The sequence below is a fragment of the Aspergillus pseudotamarii genome (genome assembly GCF_009193445.1).
Source record: "Aspergillus pseudotamarii strain CBS 117625 unplaced genomic scaffold BDV38scaffold_32, whole genome shotgun sequence".
In the NCBI taxonomy this organism is placed as follows: Eukaryota; Fungi; Ascomycota; class Eurotiomycetes; order Eurotiales; family Aspergillaceae; genus Aspergillus; species Aspergillus pseudotamarii.
This window is the reverse complement of record NW_022475046.1, coordinates 300953-320774: the sequence shown is the minus strand read 5'-3', so window position 1 is coordinate 320774 and position 19822 is coordinate 300953. Positions and strand designations below refer to the sequence as shown.

At 47.9% G+C, this 19822-nt stretch overlaps 9 protein-coding genes across 9 annotated transcripts; 3 read left to right on the top strand and 6 right to left on the bottom strand.

Moving 5' to 3' along the window:
- Nucleotides 1-698: 698 nt before the first annotated feature.
- BDV38DRAFT_108941 (putative allergen Asp F4-like) lies at nt 699-1969 on the bottom strand. Its single transcript, XM_032050941.1, has one exon. The coding sequence runs from the start codon at nt 1795-1797 to the stop codon at nt 718-720; it is 1080 nt and encodes a 359-aa protein (XP_031912843.1). The 5' UTR covers nt 1798-1969; the 3' UTR covers nt 699-717.
- Nucleotides 1970-3128: 1159 nt separating this feature from the next.
- BDV38DRAFT_249129 (HET domain-containing protein) lies at nt 3129-5429 on the bottom strand. The gene is made up of 2 exons (XM_032054801.1): nt 3442-5429; nt 3129-3379 (listed from the first exon to the last, which is right to left on the bottom strand). The coding sequence occupies exon 1, from the start codon at nt 5393-5395 to the stop codon at nt 3710-3712; it is 1686 nt and encodes a 561-aa protein (XP_031912842.1). The 5' UTR covers nt 5396-5429; the 3' UTR covers nt 3129-3379; nt 3442-3709.
- Nucleotides 5430-7205: 1776 nt separating this feature from the next.
- On the bottom strand, nt 7206-9543 carry BDV38DRAFT_249127 (pepsin-like aspartic protease). Its single transcript, XM_032054800.1, has 3 exons — nt 8750-9543; nt 8363-8684; nt 7206-8305 (listed from the first exon to the last, which is right to left on the bottom strand). Exons 1-3 carry the CDS (start codon nt 8924-8926, stop codon nt 7344-7346), a joined length of 1461 nt encoding a protein of 486 aa, XP_031912841.1. The 5' UTR covers nt 8927-9543; the 3' UTR covers nt 7206-7343.
- A 1217-nt stretch (nt 9544-10760) lies between these two features.
- BDV38DRAFT_283715 (peroxiredoxin family protein) lies at nt 10761-11542 on the top strand (the record flags this gene model as incomplete). The annotated part of the gene is made up of 5 exons (XM_032060091.1): nt 10761-10968; nt 11026-11125; nt 11189-11234; nt 11297-11462; nt 11514-11542. 5 exons carry the CDS (start codon nt 10761-10763, stop codon nt 11540-11542), a joined length of 549 nt encoding a protein of 182 aa, XP_031912840.1.
- A 291-nt stretch (nt 11543-11833) lies between these two features.
- On the bottom strand, nt 11834-12329 carry BDV38DRAFT_283714 (BolA family protein; the record flags this gene model as incomplete). The annotated part of the gene is made up of 2 exons (XM_032060090.1): nt 11834-12006; nt 12113-12329. The coding sequence occupies 2 exons, from the start codon at nt 12327-12329 to the stop codon at nt 11834-11836; spliced, it is 390 nt and encodes a 129-aa protein (XP_031912839.1).
- Nucleotides 12330-12860: 531 nt separating this feature from the next.
- On the bottom strand, nt 12861-13165 carry BDV38DRAFT_283713 (uncharacterized protein; the record flags this gene model as incomplete). Its single annotated transcript, XM_032060089.1, has 2 exons — nt 12861-13090; nt 13141-13165. The coding sequence occupies 2 exons, from the start codon at nt 13163-13165 to the stop codon at nt 12861-12863; spliced, it is 255 nt and encodes an 84-aa protein (XP_031912838.1).
- A 1768-nt stretch (nt 13166-14933) lies between these two features.
- Nucleotides 14934-15975, top strand: BDV38DRAFT_283712 (uncharacterized protein; the record flags this gene model as incomplete). Its single annotated transcript, XM_032060088.1, has 4 exons — nt 14934-14946; nt 15011-15078; nt 15130-15503; nt 15558-15975. 4 exons carry the CDS (start codon nt 14934-14936, stop codon nt 15973-15975), a joined length of 873 nt encoding a protein of 290 aa, XP_031912837.1.
- A 714-nt stretch (nt 15976-16689) lies between these two features.
- Nucleotides 16690-18660, top strand: BDV38DRAFT_249120 (NADP-dependent oxidoreductase). The gene is made up of 4 exons (XM_032054799.1): nt 16690-16755; nt 16821-17692; nt 17765-17906; nt 17961-18660. Exons 2-4 carry the CDS (start codon nt 17002-17004, stop codon nt 18178-18180), a joined length of 1053 nt encoding a protein of 350 aa, XP_031912836.1. The 5' UTR covers nt 16690-16755; nt 16821-17001; the 3' UTR covers nt 18181-18660.
- On the bottom strand, nt 18324-19711 carry BDV38DRAFT_293737 (class I SAM-dependent methyltransferase; the record flags this gene model as incomplete). Its single annotated transcript, XM_032062317.1, has 3 exons — nt 18324-18959; nt 19009-19546; nt 19591-19711. 3 exons carry the CDS (start codon nt 19709-19711, stop codon nt 18788-18790), a joined length of 831 nt encoding a protein of 276 aa, XP_031912835.1. The 3' UTR covers nt 18324-18787.
- Between the last annotated feature and the right edge of the window lie 111 nt (nt 19712-19822).

The window sequence follows — 19822 nt, the reverse complement described above, 5'->3', positions numbered from 1 at the left end:
CCCTCTCTGGAGTCTCTCTCGCTCGTCAGAACTTTGATGTGCAGTCATGATGCCTTTTATAGAACGGACCAGACTTTCGCTGCGGAATTGCGGGAGGCTCCGTCTGGAGACTCGCACATCAACCGCTATCTAAAATCTTTAGTGCTGTTCTGTCGGCATTTGGTCGGCACTAGGTACAATTTTGATTGTTATTCTACTAACCATGTGGTCCTCGGGGAGAGTAATCAAGAAAATAATGCAGAAGGAGCCTTTGTTTCATTATATTGAAAAAGGAAGAGGGATATGACATGAAGTCCAGAGTAGGATGGACTATGAAAGAGATGAGGAAAGCGGGCAGTATGTGGTGACCGCCCAAGATACTATGTCACGATATATATATCCGAGCAACCACCGACGCTTGACGGACTAATCCCCCACAACCACAAATACCGGTGGAGAACTACCCTCACCTTGTCTTAAAAATTATTCCTTGATGATAGTCTAATATGCATATCCAGGTTTTTTGTGGTATTTTTTTTTAAACCCTACTAGGCAAGGACCTTCGAAAGACTTCATGTGTTCAACGCGCCAAGAAGCGGGAAGCGCAAAAAGAGACTTGGGATCTGCGGATAACATTCGCGAACAAAACTTATGAGATCAGATATATCTATCCATCCATATATATACACCCCTCCGATTGACAAGCTATATATATACATGTCTATGCGTATTTACAAATCATGCGCTATAATCTAAAACAGCCACCAAGCGCACCGAATCCGTGTTGAGCGAACCGCCAATGCCGTCCACCGAGGCCTCTGCCTTGGTATACGCGTTGGTCACCGTCGATGCGCCAGACGTGATTGTTGAGCACGTCTCTCCGTTATGGTTACAGATCTTCATTCCCTGAACGGTCTGTCCAGCCGCCTGCGCCTGAATAGCTGAGACATCCCATCCAGACCAGCCGTCGTTGATCGTGCTTCCGAAGTCGAACTCTCCCCAGGTGCATGAGTATCCGCCGTAATCATCTGTGGGGAGTGACGACCCCTTCGCCGCACCCCAACCTCCTTGCGAGTCCTCGTCGAAGGCGACGTACTTCGTTTCGCCGGCGCCTAGGGTGAAGTTCAGAGCCGAATGACCGTACCAGCCGTCCATCTTGCCATCGGGGCCGATCTTGTTCCAGAAAACGACGGTCCAGTCGTCGGTGTTGCTGCCGGTGAACTGGACGACATACTTATATTGGTATGCGGTACGGGCGCTCACTTCGATGATGTTGCTTCCCCACGGGCTGCCAACGTTGCCGCTGTACTCGATGCCGCTGCCACTCGAGTTGGTGCGCGTTCCGAATCCACTAGTGGAGAACTCTCCACTGGAGGGCGTCGATGTCCAGCTGGTGGATCCTCCTGAGACGGTGGTGCTGGCCGCTGCAGTGCTGGTTGGTGCGGTGCTCTCAGCACTGGGAATAAGAGAGGATGCGGCGACGGAGACTCCTATGCTGGCGCCGAGGTCAATGCTAATGACATCTTCGTGGGTATCCGCGGGGGTGACTTCGGCTGGTACTGCCGTAACGGTAGTGGTGCTGCTGGTGGCTGGGACAGGGGTGTCCGCCACGGGCTGACCGGTAATAGTAGTGGTGACGGTGACGACATCCAGGTCGACGACGGTCTTAACTTCCAAATCTCTGGCTTTCAGATCCGCCTTTGGGGCTTGCAGATCCGGATGGGCGGGATGATGTTTGTGCCGACGCTGGTGGCCATGGAGGCGAGCCAGGCCCGAGTCGGCAATGGCAACAAACAAAAGGAATGACTTCCACTGCATGGTGGATGTGATCAAAATAAAGGAGCGTTAGTAGACCAGCTAAAAAGGAGCGAAAAACTATCCAAGCTAAACGATCAAGACTCCAGGAGCGAGCGCGTTGCACGGTGTATATAACGCCGGCGGTCGACAGACAATCCCCCCAAGTTTTCCGTACTAAGTGGAGTCCGGGAAATCAATCGTCAGCACCTAGACCCAATATCCATGATGAGATGAGGGCCAAGGCTTGTCGTTGCGTTTCGAATCACACCGTCGGGACGACTAACCATAGTGTCAATTGGATAGCCCCGAGTCGGACAGCCAAATGAACACCATCTGAAACGCTCGCAAGTCGTTCTAAGGATAAAAATGGGTGGCCACCTCTGGCAGACACACGTCGTGTGGCTTCCAGTGGCATCTAGCGCGTGTTGGTTGTTGATATTCTCCACAATCTTACATTCAGGTACGAACATGCCATTCGTCTCTACGCAACGGCACCCCTTGCGTCGTCACCTCCTTCAACTGGTCGACGTATGTCGTTGTCCATGCTTTAACCATGTGTTCCGCGAATCAGAAACCTTCGTCGCTGGTGACCCAGTGTACTGTCCCATCGAGTCATGTCGGGATTGGTTGTGGCATTTTCTGGCGCAACATTGTGGCTCTCCGGCTAGCATAGTTCATGGTGGGGGTGACCAAATCAGAGGTCCAGACGATTCGGCGCATTAGCAAAAGCTTGTCACGGCCCAGGCAGACAGATTCCTGAGCCACGAGAGTTACTCGCGGCTGCGAATTAGGAGTTGAGATGTGGTGCCTCTCTCCCTTGTTTACTATGACAGTCAGAGATCTCAGATCGATCGGCAGCACGTGTGGCGCATACTGATTCAGCTCCCGATTCACATTGGTATTTCTCCAAGACGCGATTGAAGGAGTCGAGAATTTATTTGTGTTAACAAAGAACTCGACTCAAGAAACGAACATAAGCCGAAAAATCGGGGCTAATCAACAGTGGGTCCGGCATACGTATACGCGCCTCGACTCGACATACTCAGCCACCAATCGATGAACTGCACACTAGCGCTCATTAGTGTAAGTTAGTAAGTAGTACTCGTAGTTCGGTAAGATGGAACTGTTAGTTATCAATACGGAGATTGGGATTACAAAGACATCACTGGAGAGCGCTATTCTTGACTTCACCGTATGGTCTTGACTTTTGTAGTACTTATCTTATTGGTTGTCTATTCATTGATACACTCCCGATGGCTCTCTTTCGTATCGTTTGTTCGCGTCACAGCTAAAACGGCGTATTTCCATACATTGAAATCGTGGTATTATGTATTACACCTGTTTCATGGCTGCCCTGCTTACTCCAGACTTTCTGGATTGTTTCTCAAAGTCTGGGCCAGGAACCCTAGTACGTGTACAGTTAATTTAATATTAACAAATTTTGGCAGTGATACAAGACGTTTTGTATTATCATGAACTCTCAGCTCAGTTCATAACGCTCCCATGTCCTTCACTTCATTCAGTTCTTGAGCATGCCCACAGAAAAAAAAAAGAGAGGAAAAAGGCAGCAGCAGCAGCAGAAGAAGAACACAGCTGTGCTAGTCTGGCCCCGTATATAGTTAGCAAATGCGCGTTCTAAACAATGGGGTGCTTTCTACTCCGTACATGGTTTTCTTTCTACACTATCTCGATATCTGTAAATTTGGTATCAGCTTGTAATGCCTCCCCCTGCATGAACCCATGGATATAAGCCCCTCCGACGAGCCTATACACATGTCGTTGACTGGTTTCTCGCAAGATGAGCGGGATCCGGGAGCCAGCCACAATCCACACAGAATCATTTTCTCTAACAGATGTTGTAGCGAGGCCCAGGTAGTTACTGATGGTTCGTACCAGCCTTGTCTGGGTAGAATACTTTAAGTGGATTTCGTAATCACCCGTAAGGGGGGGGATCGCAGCCATTGGTTTGCTCGAGTAAGGCGCTGCGGTCTGAATCGTTTAAGAAGCTTGTACTTTGTTTCTCTGTGATATATTGGAAAAGACCAGTCTGGCCCGAGGCACCCAGATGGTCGACCTTCTCTAGAAAGTGCATTTTCTCCGTAGATGGGGGCTCATCTCTCCATCGCGAAACGAGCTCCCCAAGCCAACTGCAAAAAGCAACTTTAAAATCATCTGCTGCTGGGTGCTGTGCTGGTTGAGAGTTAGGCCCAGCTGTATCGGTGATAAGGGTTCTCCAGAATACTTCTGTGCTTGGCTGTCCGGTGTGATATTTGGGAGGAAGAGCTGATAAGATGGAAATCCAACCAGGAAAATACGCGAGACCCTTATGATTAATCGCGTCAACCTTGGACTCACCAACTTGAACAATTCTGTCAAGATTCAAGCCACGGAGGACTAGGGATTTATTGGATTCATCAATTCTAAGAAACCGGGGCAGGCTTGCCGCAGCAGCGAATCTTGTGTACCCGGTAATTCCAAGGCCCACGCCCTTTGCGCATGACCAGTCAGGAACCCAGGATGGGAGGTCCTCTATGGTTTGAAAATCCTGCCCCTCGGCGTGAGCAAGGAGTAATAGATCATTTGTGTCTTCCAATATCTGGATCGCCGTAGAGAAATAGACGTCAGCAGTGGATCGGCCCTTATAGACGGGTTGGAGACGCATCTTATCTTTTGCGTGGTCTCCCAGGAGACCAAGCAAGGCATATACTTTGTCCCTCGGATCAGAGCATTGAAATCGCCGCGCCTTGATAAGTATGGGTAATAAATCACAGCCTTTCCCTGAAGACACCATCTTACGGTTTGAGTTAAGGTATAGTGGCAGGGTGTGAGTTGAATCCACTCGGGCTTCTCCATCGTGTGCTGTCATATTCGACACCCGTTTCCAAGGCGTCAGTGTTAAAATTCTGGAAACACGAGCAATATAGTCCCAGTCGAGAAAATATTCACCACACATTACTAATATCTTCTCCGCCTGAGCCACCTCTTGAATAATCCAAGCTCGTTTGAAGTAGTTGCGCTTCCACAGTTGTTTCATTGAATTCCATGCCCAATCACTGGAAAGAGGACCTCGTAAACCCGCGATATCCTCAGCGCTTACGTTTCTCGCTACAACCTGCTTGAGATTGTCTTCAGAAAGGGATCCCATAGCTCTGATGAGAGAGAAAGCGTCCTCAGTATATATGTCCTTCTCGCCCAGCCAGGCAATGACCATGTCCGCGGATCGGTAAACTGATGCCATCGAACTGACTTGGCTGGCTCTCTCTATCTGGTCTTCCTGGTTGATACAAATAGAATCAACCCAAAAATTCTGCGAACACAACTTGCGATCGCGACGTACTCTCTGTAGGAAGTCATAGAGGTTTTCGGTGACCAGGATAGTGTTCCCGTTGCATCTAATATAATGTGTTGCGCGGCTTGTGATACCTTTGTCTGCTGCTTCGGCGGTCGGGGGCCCCCAAGTATATGAGAGACAGATGTAGCTGGTGCGCTCTTTTATATTTACAGTATGCAGGATACAATGAATCCCTTGATCTTCGTCTATCCCTGGCTGGACTCTCAGCAGTCTAAACTCGCCTTCACTCAGCCTAGAGGTATAAAGCTGACTAAAGGAAGTCGACATTGCAGGTGATGATTACTATCCAAGGCGATACAGCCCCGTCAAGAGAGACTCAAGAAATTAATAAATAATAAAATAATAATAAGTATTTTTGGAGTCAAAAGGATTGTGTCATATTGTGCTCCTACTGTAGTTGTTGGTTGTATATAGAGACTTCCGGTTGGGTAGAGGCGGGGTAAGATGTGTCTTGCGATGTACATACAATACCGAACCATGACAATGTGAAACGAGCCCTCTGCACTGTACTTTACCACCCAAACAACTTTCTCTATTCTTGCCCCTCTATTCTTGCCCCTCTATTCTTGCCCCTCTATTTTGGTCTCCAATGATAGGGCTATGGTGGTCATATGTTACCACGCACCACGAATCCAGATCACACTCAACCCTATCCTAGGGTACCATAAGGCGTGACTCATCAGCAGCTTGACCGCTATTATACTCTATACAATTAGAAACATCCTTGAATGGGACCTGGGGCAAGATTCAATGGCTTTCCGTGGAAAGATCGAAGGCATCCATGGATCCGTGGTTGTCACTATCCAATACTTTGTGATCTTATGTTACCTTGCAATCATCCTTAATATCCATTTCACCTCTGACCTGTTTCATAATCTAGCCAATACACTCTGCGGTATCTGCATGGGGTGATCAATTTCTTCGTGGAGTGTGACTCACAATCGTGGTTCTTCCAGTGGTATTCGACCCGTCAACGTTGATATTGACACCTCATTTTAAATGCGAGGGTACATGATGTAGGCATAATTAAGTGGAGATGCTGTTAGCATATGTAAGTAACTAAGTACCGTGCTATGGATTAAAGAGAAAGAGAAGAGAAGTAAAGATAGACTGAAGTGGGGTGATTATATGTCTACCATATTGCTGGGACAAACTAAATGACCGTAACACTACTCCGTAAACTGACCTTCAAAACGAAAAGTACGGCTTCGATACTGCGAAATAAGGTTTGTTATGTTCAAATATACGTAGGATTGTCTATACAGCTTTTCACGCAAACAGTTGTTTACAAAGTCTGTAAACGACAAAATCCTACCTGATCTTTTCTGACTACTGATTTATCCGGAATATATTACCCTAGCCCTCAAACCCACGACCGGACTAGTTTCCCTTCGAACTATTCTCATCCACCTCAGGGCTCAAAAATATAATTATATTCCCGTGATCCCCGTATCCATAATCCTTTCCTTGTTCAAGCATACTACACGACAATCACCCGGCCTTGTGCTTTATTCTCTCAGATCTTCTTTGGGATTACTTCCGAGTCAAGGAGAGTTTCTTTTCGGTTGGCGATGTGGTGGTTGGTGAACGGCGTGAAGTCCTGGGGTCGTGGGGGCGGACATGATGAAGGAGTTGAATGTATGTGTTGCACTGTTGCTGTTGGGCGAGGACAGGGAGGAATGGTTCTGGTGAGGGGTTTGAAGCTGGGGTGGTAAGCTAGGGCGATTTTACGAGGTGAGTCTATTGTTTTCCTTTTCTTTCTTTGTTATTTATTTATTTTGTTCCTGTTGTTGTGCGTGTGAGTTGGGATCAACAGATATGATGGCGAAGGGTTATTGAGTGTCTATGAATTAATTGAAGTCGGGATGTGATTCTGAGGCTACATTTTGTCGTGTGGGGTATAATTAATTAATTAATCCATCAATCAATCATTCAAAATCGTTTGGGGTGCTTTTCGTGGTGGAGATAGGATAAGACGCCTTGAGTGAGTGTTTATAGGGCTCATGTGGGGTTTACAGAATATTTCGGCATGAACGAAATGTGACCAATAAACTTGTTAATCTATGTCATCGTTTTACTTATAGACATGGTATATGTACAGAAATGTTCAGCTTAACATTATATAATGCGATATCTCCAACTTCAACCGCTATAAATCATGCAATCTGTAAGGTCGGTAACAATCCGGTATGCATCCGCCAGCCGAAAAAAATCATTACAAAGCAAGAAGAAGACCAGCGCCCGCGAGGCCAGAGAGAAGATGTCTCGTGTTACCGGTCGGCAAGGCTGCCATGCCGCTCGAGGATGAGGTCTCAGCGGCACCAGGATTCGAGCTAGTAGCAGTGGCTTTCGTACCACCCACCGTGACGGTATGGAGAATATCAGTGGCGGATGCAACGGTGGCCGAGGTGACAGGAGACTCCACCGGGGTGGCGCCGGGCACGGCGCTGGTGCCGGTGCCGATCTCCAAAATGTCATCGTTACCGGGAGAGAAGTTCGTGTTGGCAAGAGAGATCTCGTTATTGCCGAGGTCGTACACAACGTATGCGCTGCGGAGGAAGGTGTCTCCCAAGATATACATAGCGTTCATGCCGTCTCCGCCGGGTACAACACCGAAGGCGCAGGTTCCCTCAGGGAAGTCCTCGGCAATCGCGTTAAGAACCAGTTCACTAATTCCGACGGAGATGGTGACGCCGGAGAAGTCGAAATTCACGGTATAATCCTTCTCCATGAGGTCGCAGTCAACATATGCCAGCCCATCGTTCTCAAGGAAGGTCGCGTCGAATTTTTTGTAGAGCTCATCGACGAGCGAGTCGGGCAGATATGTCAAGGTGGTGCCCGAATCAAGCAGCACCACTATAGGCAGCTGAGTGGAGTAGTCCTCGGACTCCTTGCCGTGTTTCACGGAAAAGCCGGTCAAGGTAACGGCTAGATAGGAATACCCTCCAATAGTGCGCACGATGGGGATAGTCTGGAGTTCGCCTTTGTACTTGGCCTTGTTAACGCCGCCGAAGAGGATAGACCCACGACTCGCTTGGGGATCATTCAGCCACAGACTGTAGGCGGGCGATTTAATGGCCCCACTATTGACCAGGGCTTGGGGGAGATTGGCGTATGTTTTGCCTTCAGATGTAGCTTCGTCGGTGAGAGTGTCATAAGATACACCGACGATACCCTCTGATGAGTGAAAACACGGTTAGCGAGGGATATAACAAATACGAACGGAGAACCTACGTGTGATCGTAGTAGATTCGGCAACACCAAATTGCATATCATCAACGTGCACATCACCCAGACCGAGTTTATCAGTGGCATAGTAACCGTAGGCGTTTGTGCCATCGCCGTAGGTGGCATTGAAATCAACATCCAGGCTCTTGTATGTTGAGGATGCGTCGGGGTCGTACAGGCCAAATGGTTTGCACGGGTCCGTCTGGGATGAACAATAGGAGGAGCTGGCGACATTTACCCAGAGGTCACTGCTGCCAGTATCCAAAGCGACCGCGAATTGCTGCGCTGGCGTTCCTAGTGTCAGGTTTAGGATATAAAAACTGTCATACTATCAAACTGTATTAGTCATATTTCATCGGTGGTAGGAAACATGGACCTGGATCGGGAACATACGTAGTTGATAAGTGGCAAGTCCAGCGTCGAATCTCTTTTCTTCAGTCCCCCGGCATGCTGCCTACGCTCAATAGGCAGCTCGACGGTGGCCGGAGTATCGCGCCTGTGTAGCGAGAGGGCATCCACACACGACAAGGCAGTTAAAGCAACTGGTAGGAACGACGGGCCCAACATCATGAAATCAATAAAGCTCACACTTTCTCTGGGCTTCCTTCGAACGCAACTTCTCCGATGGGTGAGGAGAAGGGCGGGGTGGTGGACAAGGCTTATAAGTTGAAATTGTTGCCGCCACTTATTCCACTTAGTATTCCACTTATGACACCGGATGGGGCGGAAACCCGGAGAGGTAGTATTTGGGCGAGATGCAAATTTCCATAGCTCCCACCTAGGGTGAATAGCGTATATGCAATATTGACTGTTGGAGTAGGACAGCCAGTCGCCTGCGATATAGAACACCACTGGTCCAAGGCTAAGCAATGCATGGCAAGGCAGCGAACCAGTCAGGCAGAAGCCGGATCACCGGCGCCAAAGTCTTAGCAAGCGAGACATTATAGCAGGGATTAGTCCGTGCTAGTTGGAACAGGGTCTCATTTCGAGCCAGTGGTCCAATTGTAACCTTCCCCTGACTAATTATTTTGGTTGTATTAACCGAGTGATCCGGAGTGTAAGTAAGTGGATCGGTGGATGTGAACATAGGCATCCCGATTGGGTGATTTGCCCTATCTTCTGGAGACAACCCACGATCAAAGAATCACAACTGGAGTGACAGTTTCAGCCTTGTCTCCTTTTCTACTTTTGAGGACTCGGGATTCAGGAACACTTTCCAGACTAGGAAAATGAAGCTAAGTCGGCAGTCGAACAGAGATTTCTTTTTTTCTTGTTTTTTTTCCCTCCATGGTTCAATAGCTGTGGGTCAGCTAATCTCCCATTCGGATAAAAGTCTGAGACAAGCTTAAAGCGCCGAAAACTTGGCTGTGCTCATAGGCTGACATGCACTTAGCCATCTTGGCATTGTATAAGTACAAGATAACTGTCTTGAGAGCCCCCGGTAGCGTTGAGGGAACTAAATAAATTATCGCCGCCTGCATGGTTTAGGGGGCGGCTTGCAATCTCCCGGATGAGGTCCGATTCTTGACCATGAAGCTCTCAACTGCCGAACCAGGTTGATCAGCCTCCCTATCCAGCACTGAAGAAATTGGAAGTGAGGCTACTATTTACCCTGGGCGCATTGATTTAGCGTTATTAAGACTAGGCCCTCCGTGGTACCTTAGAAGCATCACAATTGCCAAGAATCCGACAAGGATACTGTTTTTTAATCAAACAAAAGTACGGAGCATCGAACCATCTATCCATATCTCACTCCATATCCACATTAATAGTATGCATGCTATAAGTGGGGAAGTGCTAGCATTTTTCACAGCACCTTCCTTGAGCCTCTTCATATGGCGCTAAGGTCGTGCCTTGAACCCCTGATACCAACATGACCCTGAACAGGACATAAAAGCCAGCACTGGTGGTTCATAACCTTACATGAACAATGAAAGTTTCCTCCATTCGAGCTCAACTTATTGTTGCGATGACAAATGAGAAACAAAGTAATCCATAGAATATTTACTATGTCACGCACATACTGGACCTGATTCCACATAACATAGTATCTCTTAATCCTCTCTGAAGACGACGACAAATGTACTCAACTTTCTCTGCGGATCTCATTCAACACGGATTGAAATTATGAGCCTTAACATCCATCGATGTGCTGCCTCAGGTATCTCGGCAAAGCTGCTTGGAAATGTGCTATGACGCAATGCTGAGTAATACAAATAACATCCGTCACTGACCAATCAGAATGCACGGGTACCTTACCGATGACGGGCAATGTTGGACCTCGTCCAACCTGCAGCAGCAACCAAAACAACAACTACTCCGGTTGAAGACGTCTAGTTTCAACACAATTGTGCTTTCACAGCTGAAGCTAAACATTCAATTCCACCTTTCAATCCCTGCCATCATGTTCGCCGCTCGCCGTCTCACCGCTGGCGTTCCCCGCGCCTTCTCCCAGCGGGCCCTGTTCCACAACACTGCTCCAGCTTTCGTCCAAAAGGGGGACTCCATCCCCAATCTTGATGTCCTGGTTGAGGACTCTCCCGGTAACAAGGTCAACCTCGCCAATGAACTCAAGGGAAAGGGCGTCGTTGTCGGTGTTCCCGCAGCCTTCAGTATGCACCACACTTCGTCTTTGTGCTGAAGTGCAATTCTCACATAATTCGTGACAGGCCCTGCTTGCTCCAGCTCCCACGTCCCCGGATATATCAACCACCCCAAGCTCAAGGAAGCTGGCCAGGTCTTTGTTGTGTCGGTCAATGATCCTTTCGTGTAAGTGGATAACGGATTGACATGTCTTCCGCGTGCAGCTCAATCGGCTAATCATACGAACAGCATGAAGGCGTGGGCCGCCTCTCTCGACCCCTCCGGCAAGAGCGGTGTAAGTATTCACTTTATATGACCAATTGGCTCATCCAATCGCATGCTAATGAAAACTGCAAGATCCGCTTCCTGGGCGACCCTACCGGCAAGTTCTCCGAGGCGCTCGATGTCACCTTCGATAGCTCCTCCATCTTCGGAAACCACCGTAGCAAGCGCTACGCCCTGCTGGTCGAGAACGGCAAGGTCAAGGAGGCTTTCGTGGAGCCCGACAACACTGGACTCGACAGTACGCTTCTACCCCCTTGCCAGTTTTTACAAGACACTAATTTCTCCCTAGTCTCCGCCGCCGAGAAGGTCCTTGCTTAGACAGCAACAGTTATCCATAGGACCAGTATCTAATGTACTATGCAAATATAAAACGAAATGCCTCCATCTACCACATAATACATTCATAGTCATATCTTTGATTTCCACCAACCATAGCCCAAGACAAGTATACTATAGTCCCACAACTGGATAGCAACGACAAATGTACATTAATAAAACTCCAACGCCTGCCTTATATGCTTCCAGCGCGTCGAAATGCCCAGGATATATCAAGATCTTCTCTCTCTCTTTTCCCCGGGCCGTAATATAAACAGGAAATCCATCATAGGTCTACTGCTGCAAGGCCTGCCACTGCTCAGGGGTATAACACTTAGGCGTCCAAGCATGAATAGCCGCGATCTCCGCCTTGAGAACCGAGTTCACCAAACGGTGACGAGCGAGCATGGTCTTCTTCTCGAATTGCGGGGATACAATCACCGCCTGGAATGCCTGGCCACAGCCGCCTATCGAAAGGGAAAAATATGTTAGTATATCTGTTTTCCCAAATCGTATAACATGGATAATGTATCTGTCCAAAGTGCAACCGGAGGCTAAGATTCATATTCATACCCGAAAGGTCCTCAATCTCAACATGTTGTGCCTGCAACTGATCGATCAACTTGCTCTTCAGTCCGTCGGCGGTCACACCCGCGGTAGCGTCGGCCATAGCTGCGTTTACGGCGGCGAAGGAGCGCGCGGAGATCGAAAAGGTCTGTCGCTGGGGAACGGGGGCGCGGAAGAAGTACCGGCAGCTTCTGCTCAAGATGGTGGAGGTGCGGGAGTACATCAAGTGGGCGGGGAGTTTGTTAATCGGGGCGAAGGGGGGTTTGGGTCCGGAGGCCAGGCGAGAGGAAAGGTGTGGGTGGATTCGACTAGAATATGATGTATGGTGTTTGAAGTTGAGGCGGCGCAACAAAAGTTTTGGATACTTTCTCCGGATTTTTGATATCTAATGACGACGGGAATTAATCATCATCGGGTTGGTACGGTATCGTAACGATTCCTTGCCCAAGTCGTAATGTCACGTGATAAAGAAGCAGAGATTGCTGACTAATGTGGACGGACGTCGGAATTTCCCAAAATGGTAATAGTCATAGAAGACCACGGCCCATCAGCGTTGATGAGTATTGATAAACGACAACGTACGGAGTATATCGTATAGTAGACTACTAGGATTATCTCAGTCGGACTCCACATCATAATATCTCTTTCTTCGTAGGTTACCTGCTATTCTTATGGATATCCCCAGGCGATGTCTCCTTCCGATTATTGTACAAGTTAATCTATAATTTTATTCGAACCATTGCAATGAATGATTTCAATCATCTCCTAGAGTATGTCCACCCTTGCTACCCGCCTCACGCGGGTCAACCTTCCCGTGAGCAAATTCTCCTTGGGCGCTGCTACCGCTTCCCTTGCCCTGAGAAATCGTGCCACCTACGGAGCCTCTTTTTTGGCCGGCCTCAGTCGGGTCAACTTTGTCATACGCAAACTCGGTTTGTTGCGTGCGCTTGTCAGGCTGTCCGTCTTCGCGGCGACCGCCGTGTTCTGAAAAGCAAATTAGCTCTGATGCGGAATGGATACGAGGGGAAATTTACCGGAAGGCTTGTACTTATTCGCCATATTGTTCGGTTCAGCGATCGCTCTTCAACGAGTTCTGCAATGGTTCAAGTTGTCTTTGTTCTTGGGTTCTTTCTCCACTGGGTTGACCCTCCAAAGGGTTAGGAGGATGATAGAATGTCCCCTTTTTATATATCAGCTGTCATACAACAATTGCGCTGGTCAGATAAATGATTGCCATGTGGTCTTATGTTATAATGGCCATGGGTGACGTCTGGTCGAGTTCATCTTCTGTAGAATATCATTTCGACATCGTGATGACGCAGTATCATCGAAATTTGGAACCTCGATCTCGCAATCTAATCTCGATTGATCACGATCGTGAGATTTATCTGCCATACTCCTAAATTCTGCAGCTAATTACCACCACTGGTTCTCGTCTACACGAGGGTCGAATGAAACTGGAAGGTTGGTTGATCGCCTGAAACAAGATTTTGAACAGGGCTCCATGATACTGATATCGGTGAAAATGGAATCTCTGTGTGTATAGACTAGCCGGTGAGAGTGACACCCAGCTTCTCTGGAGCATGGACCTGACGTTGCTCCTTGGATAGAAACTAGAAGGAAATCAAATCAACGAGGTGTATATCTCGGGTCATGTGAATCTCTTTGTACACAGCACTCGAGAGAAAGGCAAGGTGTTTCAGAAAGTCCTGTTTTCTGTCAAAATCCGCAACGTCTGATTCAGCCCTGACATCAGAATCAATTCTCTTGAAACCCCTGACGCTAACCGTGGTAGGAGGGTACAGTTATCTATGCTGTTCAGGTCATCGCCGCGCCAAGACGCCCGAAGGTTCGCCGATGGATGCACTACGAGTACCTTCTGAAACTAGCGTGGATTTACCATCTCGTAGTGACTTGCCCGTCTCGGCAGAATTATGGTTATTAAGTTCTGAAACCACTTAGGTAGTAGCTCTATCTGTGCCACTGGCCTGACCCTAGCTTTTTAACAATGCATCGGCATTGGTAAGCCCCTGCAAGTTCGGCATATTGCCCTACCGTTTATGGACCGGAACAGGGCATCTGCATGGAAGACGAATCTAGAGCCGCCAAACTTTGACCATAGGATAATAAATCCTTGTTTGGTCAAATCCTTAATCAAAGTCATGTCTGTATCTGGCCTATGGCCATAGCCTGATGCTTTGACGTAGACGGTGCTAACACACATGGCCCTGGACCCCAAATGTGCTGAACACAAGATGCTGCTCATTCTTCGTATCAGATTACGAAACTGCTTGCCACATATTTGATCTAAGTTTCTACCTGTACACTAGTTGCATATGCTAGAGAAATTAAAAAGGGGTGGTGATTCTGGAGACAGCAGGGCTTGTTTATCTCCCGTGATGCTGCCTCAATTTGAGACGAGGCATTGTTTGTACTTAAACCATTCATGGGACAAGATAGACTAGAACGACGAATTTGCCTTGACCACAATTTCCTTCTTCTTGGCTGACAACTAGAGAGGCCTGAGTAATTCAGGATTACAGAACGACAGCATGGGATCGCCGGCGATCCTTGTAACCACCATCACGATTCTATTCTCCGCTCTTTCGTTTATAGCTCTCTGCCTGCGCCTATTTGCTCGATATTATGTCATTAAGGACGTCGGCCTAGACGATTGTATGTGTTCCATTTCCTGAAGCTCCTTCTGTCACACTGATAAGCAAATATTCAAAAGATTTAATCATTATCGCTGCTGTAAGATCGTTCTCGAGACAAGTTTTGATCATTTTTTGTTGTTAACATAGCGGTATACCAAACAGCTTTTATCATGGACCTATACCGTATGCACTGTGATTTGTATGACCGCTCGAGCCATGTACGTGGAGACAAGCTGACAAGCATCAGCGGTGCACCATGGGTTCAAAGGAGACTTCATCACGGCCGACCTAGAAGAGCTTGTGTCCTTTTTCAAGGTGATTTCATTCACCTTCGCTCTAAATTTCCGTCAACTGACACGCTGCTAGGGTATGTGGCTAAGCTCACTAATCTACCCGGCCTCACAAGGCTTCACCAAAATCTCTCTCTGCTGGTTCTACATTCGCCTCGGCCATGTATCCTTGACACGAGCATGCTACTTCATGATAGGGCTGGTGGTGGCTCAAACTATTGCCTTTGTGCTCGCCGCAGCATTCCATTGCCCACCTTCGAACTGGAGCCACAATCCTATCTACTTACTCTCATGCGCAAAGGGTATTAAGGCATTCACACTTGCGACTGGCGCACTTAATATCTTGACAGATGTATTGACATTTGCCCTCCCGATTCCCGTCTTGCTTAAACTTCAGATGCCGCTGAAGCAAAAGGCCTATGTGATATTTATTCTCTCCCTCGGATTGATGTGGGTGTTAATCCTTCCTTTTCCGAGCTACTCTTTCTGATACTTTAACATCAGTGCCTGCGTCGCATCAATTGTCCGACTTGTCTATAGCACCAATTTGATGCAGTTCCCTCCGGACATAGTTTCCGTTGCTGGAACTTTCTATTGGACTTCCATTGAGATGAACGTTGCGATTGTGGCTTCTTCGATTCCATCATTTAAAGCAATCGCCTCCCGGTACCTCCCCCGCCTTGTTGGCTACTCATCAAGGGAGAGCCCGATGCCCTTAGTGAGTGGAAACGCCAACGAGAATTCTCACATGAAGCGATCACGACGCCCAACGCATAGCATCGGGGCAAGTATTTTATATGATGGAGACCGAAGCTCGAGATTACCAACGCAAAGCCAAGAGAGGATTCATGTCCCGGAGAGTATGATTCTTACCGAAGTGACATTTAAGCTAGATGTGGAACGAACCCGCAATCATGGGTAGGTTTCTCTTTGGTGAAATGAGCAGAGTTTAGAGCTAAAGGTACGGCTTTTGCCTGTGTTATATCATATCATGGTTGATCCTTATGAAAAATACCCTACTACTTGGGATTCGTACATTCGTATCGCATCCGCATTCTCTTGATCTGCGCTATATTCTACACCCTATAACCTAATGCTCTGAGTATCTGCGCCCCCTCATTGACCCGCTTTTGGTGTTTCTGCGTACGCCCGTCGCCCAACGTGCGTAGGACTGTATTCGCGCCCTGCTCACCTGCTCTGTACCCTGTACTCTTTTCTAATATTATTGTACATACTATACAATAAGTCAATATTTGGGCTGAGCGTGTTACATATTATGTTCAATACATAAATTTAGAATATATTAAGAACCTAGAACTGTAGCCCTACTCCTCGAGCGGTGGTATAAGTAAGCGGGAGCCTTGTGACTAATACAAAGTATTATTCACATAATAACGGTATACAAGCCGACCTAGCGAATCCCTTGCTTCATGGAACAAGCTGATGCATATGGTTGGTGGCAGGTGGCTTATCTCTAGATCCTCTCTAACCTTGTTGCCTATAAGCGGAGACTTAGCAGAGGATCGAGAGGTAGGGCTCTTACTGTGGCAGAGTGCGAAACGATCGTGTTCATCTCTGTAGGTGCGTTTGTATATCGTTTCCTGCTACCAATTTTGCCAACTGGATACAAAATATAAGAGGACCTGCTCTTGCCACAGTGGCTCTGACATTTCCACTCACGATCTTTAGGCACTCTATTACAGTACGTCAACCTGGGCGCCTTAACTCGTATTGTATTACTAATACTTACTAACGAGGTATACACAGTCCTAACGATATGACTCCCGAGAACCTCTGGGTTAAACTCACGAGTTATTGACTAAGAAAAGCTCACATAGCAAGCTTGCTATATAAATCCTACAAAGTCTCCGGATAGTTATTGGGGAAAAGAAAAGTCAAGCAAACCAGACTAGAGTACCAACATTTCCAACATCTTATTTGATTCATCATGGCTCGTCAATCACTGTCATTGAATCTCGCCGAACGTCCCTCGGGAGACATCGTGCCTGGCCGCACATTCAAGCAAGAAACCACTCCCGCACCCAGCGCAGCCGACCTGAACGAAGGTCAAATACTCATCGAAGCATTATACCTATCCCTCGACCCGGGCATGCGCGGCTGGCTCAATGAAGCAGACTCCTACCTCCCCACTGTAAAACTCGGAGAAACCATGCCCGGCTTCGTCATCGCCCGCGTTCTGGCGTCCAAGTCCACCCAAGCACAGCCGGGAGATATAGTCACCGCCATGACGGGCTGGTGTGAGGTGGCTATAGCAAATGAAGGCTCTTTTGAGAAGCTAGCGGCACCGCTGCATCCCAATGCCAAGGTCACGGATTTACTCGGCGTACTGGGTCTAACTGGCCTCACGGCGTATTTGGGGATGCATGAGATTGGTCGTCCCAAGGCTGGGGAGACGGTTGTTATTAGCGGCGCTGCTGGTGCTACGGGGAGTGTGGCTGGCCAGATCGCGAAGATTATGGGTGCTAAGAGAGTTGTGGGAATTGCAGGGAGTGATGAGAAGTGTACCTGGCTAAAGAAGGATTTGGGGTTTGATGATGCACTCAACTATAAGGATTCCGAATTTGAAAGAAAGCTTGCAGAAGCAACACCGGACGATATCGATGTCTTTTGGGATAACGGTGAGTTGGTCTTGCCACAAGGGACCCCGGCCCCAGGGGGTCCTGATGCTGATACTGATACTGTATTCCCAGTTGGAGGAGATATTCTTGACGCAGCCTTGGCCCGCGCGAACAAGTTCGCCAGATTTGTTATGTGTGGTAGCATCAGCCAGTATAACACTTCCAAGCCCCAAGGCCCAAAGAACATCACAAACATTATCACCCACCGGATCAGGTAAATAGGCATGTATAAAAGCATTGTATCCTCGCTAACGCATCTTGTGTTCAGAATGGAAGGATTTGTTGTCTTTGACTATCAACCAAAGTTTGAGCATGCACGGAATAAGCTTGCTCAGTTGCTCGCAGAGGGAGCGATTAAGCGCGAGGTTACTATAGTCAAAGGCGGCTTGAGGAGTGCTGAGCAGGCTCTACTGGATATGTTCCATGGCATGAATACTGGAAAGCTACTCGTTGAGATAAAGCATCCGGGCGAAGCTTTCGCTTCTTAAGGTGCAAGGACTGAGTTTTGCTAGAGTGTCTGCTCTCAGCGATTTCGGTACTTCTTCCCCGACTAAGGCCTCTGTCTCACTCTCAGAGGTAATTCTCGTGACAAAATGCTAGTGTGCCAACTCACGATTGTCAAGTCTCATATGGATTAACGGCTTATTTTCCTTAGTATTTGCAGAATATACTTCAAATACACTGATCAGAGCTACGTCCTTGCCAGATACTTAGCCCTTAGTGAGTGGGGAGCGAACGGACTTTGAGCACAAGCATGGAAAATGGTACGATTAAAATCAGGATCCCTACTTGTGGAACAATAGTATAGTAATAGCCTTGGTTAAGATTTGGTTCCGAGTGCTGAGGGAGACGTGGTGATGATTCGACCCTGCTATATAATCAAATTCTATGTTATGATCAATGAGATGATGCTTTCACGCATCATGCCAAGCTGTCGGATTTAAATAGACGCCAGACGCGTACAGGTGCGTAATATTAGATATATATAATTTTGTCCCGGACCAGAAACCGAGTCTTACACCATAAGTAAATATAGCTAAGTATCATGATTGTGAAGCAGGAAATGTTATATTGGAAAACTGGTCTTCTCTTGACCTACTCGGGTTTCTGAGCAACGAAGCGAAGGCGAATGTAATTGACAGTAAAAGAACCATCATGCTGCTGTCTTCCAACAGCCTCGAGAACATCAACGGCGTGTTTGACAGCTGCGTCGCGTGCCTCGGCCGTCGGAAGGAGTTCAAGAAAGGGCTCACCAAACAGACGAATCCTGGATGCCATTAGTTAGTCAATCGATAATCCATTAGTACCAAACATACCATCCTTCAACACCACCCTTTTCATGCTCAGTCAATGTTGTCTGTCTGAGTTGGACCTCTCCCTTGATCCAGTTAAAACCCGCTCCTTCAACAAGGTTCTTCATAGCCTGTTGCGACGGGAACCACCAAGGCGATGCTTCACGCGCTTGCTCAACAGGAATACCTTGAGTGACTAGACCGCTGATAATTGCGGAATGCACCTCGGCCACATTTCCTAAAGCACCGGACTCATTGACCAGAAGACCACCCGGCTTAAGCGCCTCGAAACAGCCCTTGATTGTGTTGGACCTGGTTTCAGGGTCTCTCAGAATCCAATGCAAGGCAGCGTTCGAAAACACCTTGTCAAACCCCCCGGTTGTGAGGTCGGACTCTTTATCCAGCAGTCGGCAATCGACAACGCGAGACTCAATGTGTGGGTAGGTATTCTTGAAGTGCTCGATCATGTTGGGTGAGCCGTCGACTCCCACGATCCGTTTAACATGAGGAGCTATACGGGCTGTCAAGGGGCCTTCCCCGCAGCCGATGTCGAGGATCTCATCTATCCTGTTAGCTTGACCGAGTAATTGTCATCTGAAGCCTTACCAGTGGGCCTGGGGTCCAGCCATTCGAGAACCTTTTCAGTTGAAGTTGCAACGAATGGGGCCACCTTTTCGCCGTAAAGGTCGGCTGACCAGATGTCTTTCTGCTCTTGCTGCTGCGCCATGTTGTTGTCTGTTAATTTTTCTCAGTCTTACAGAACATACCTGGATTAGGGCTCCAGCGGGGTTATAAGGCCATATCAGACGCGATAAGGAAGTTTGCAGCCCCGACATCG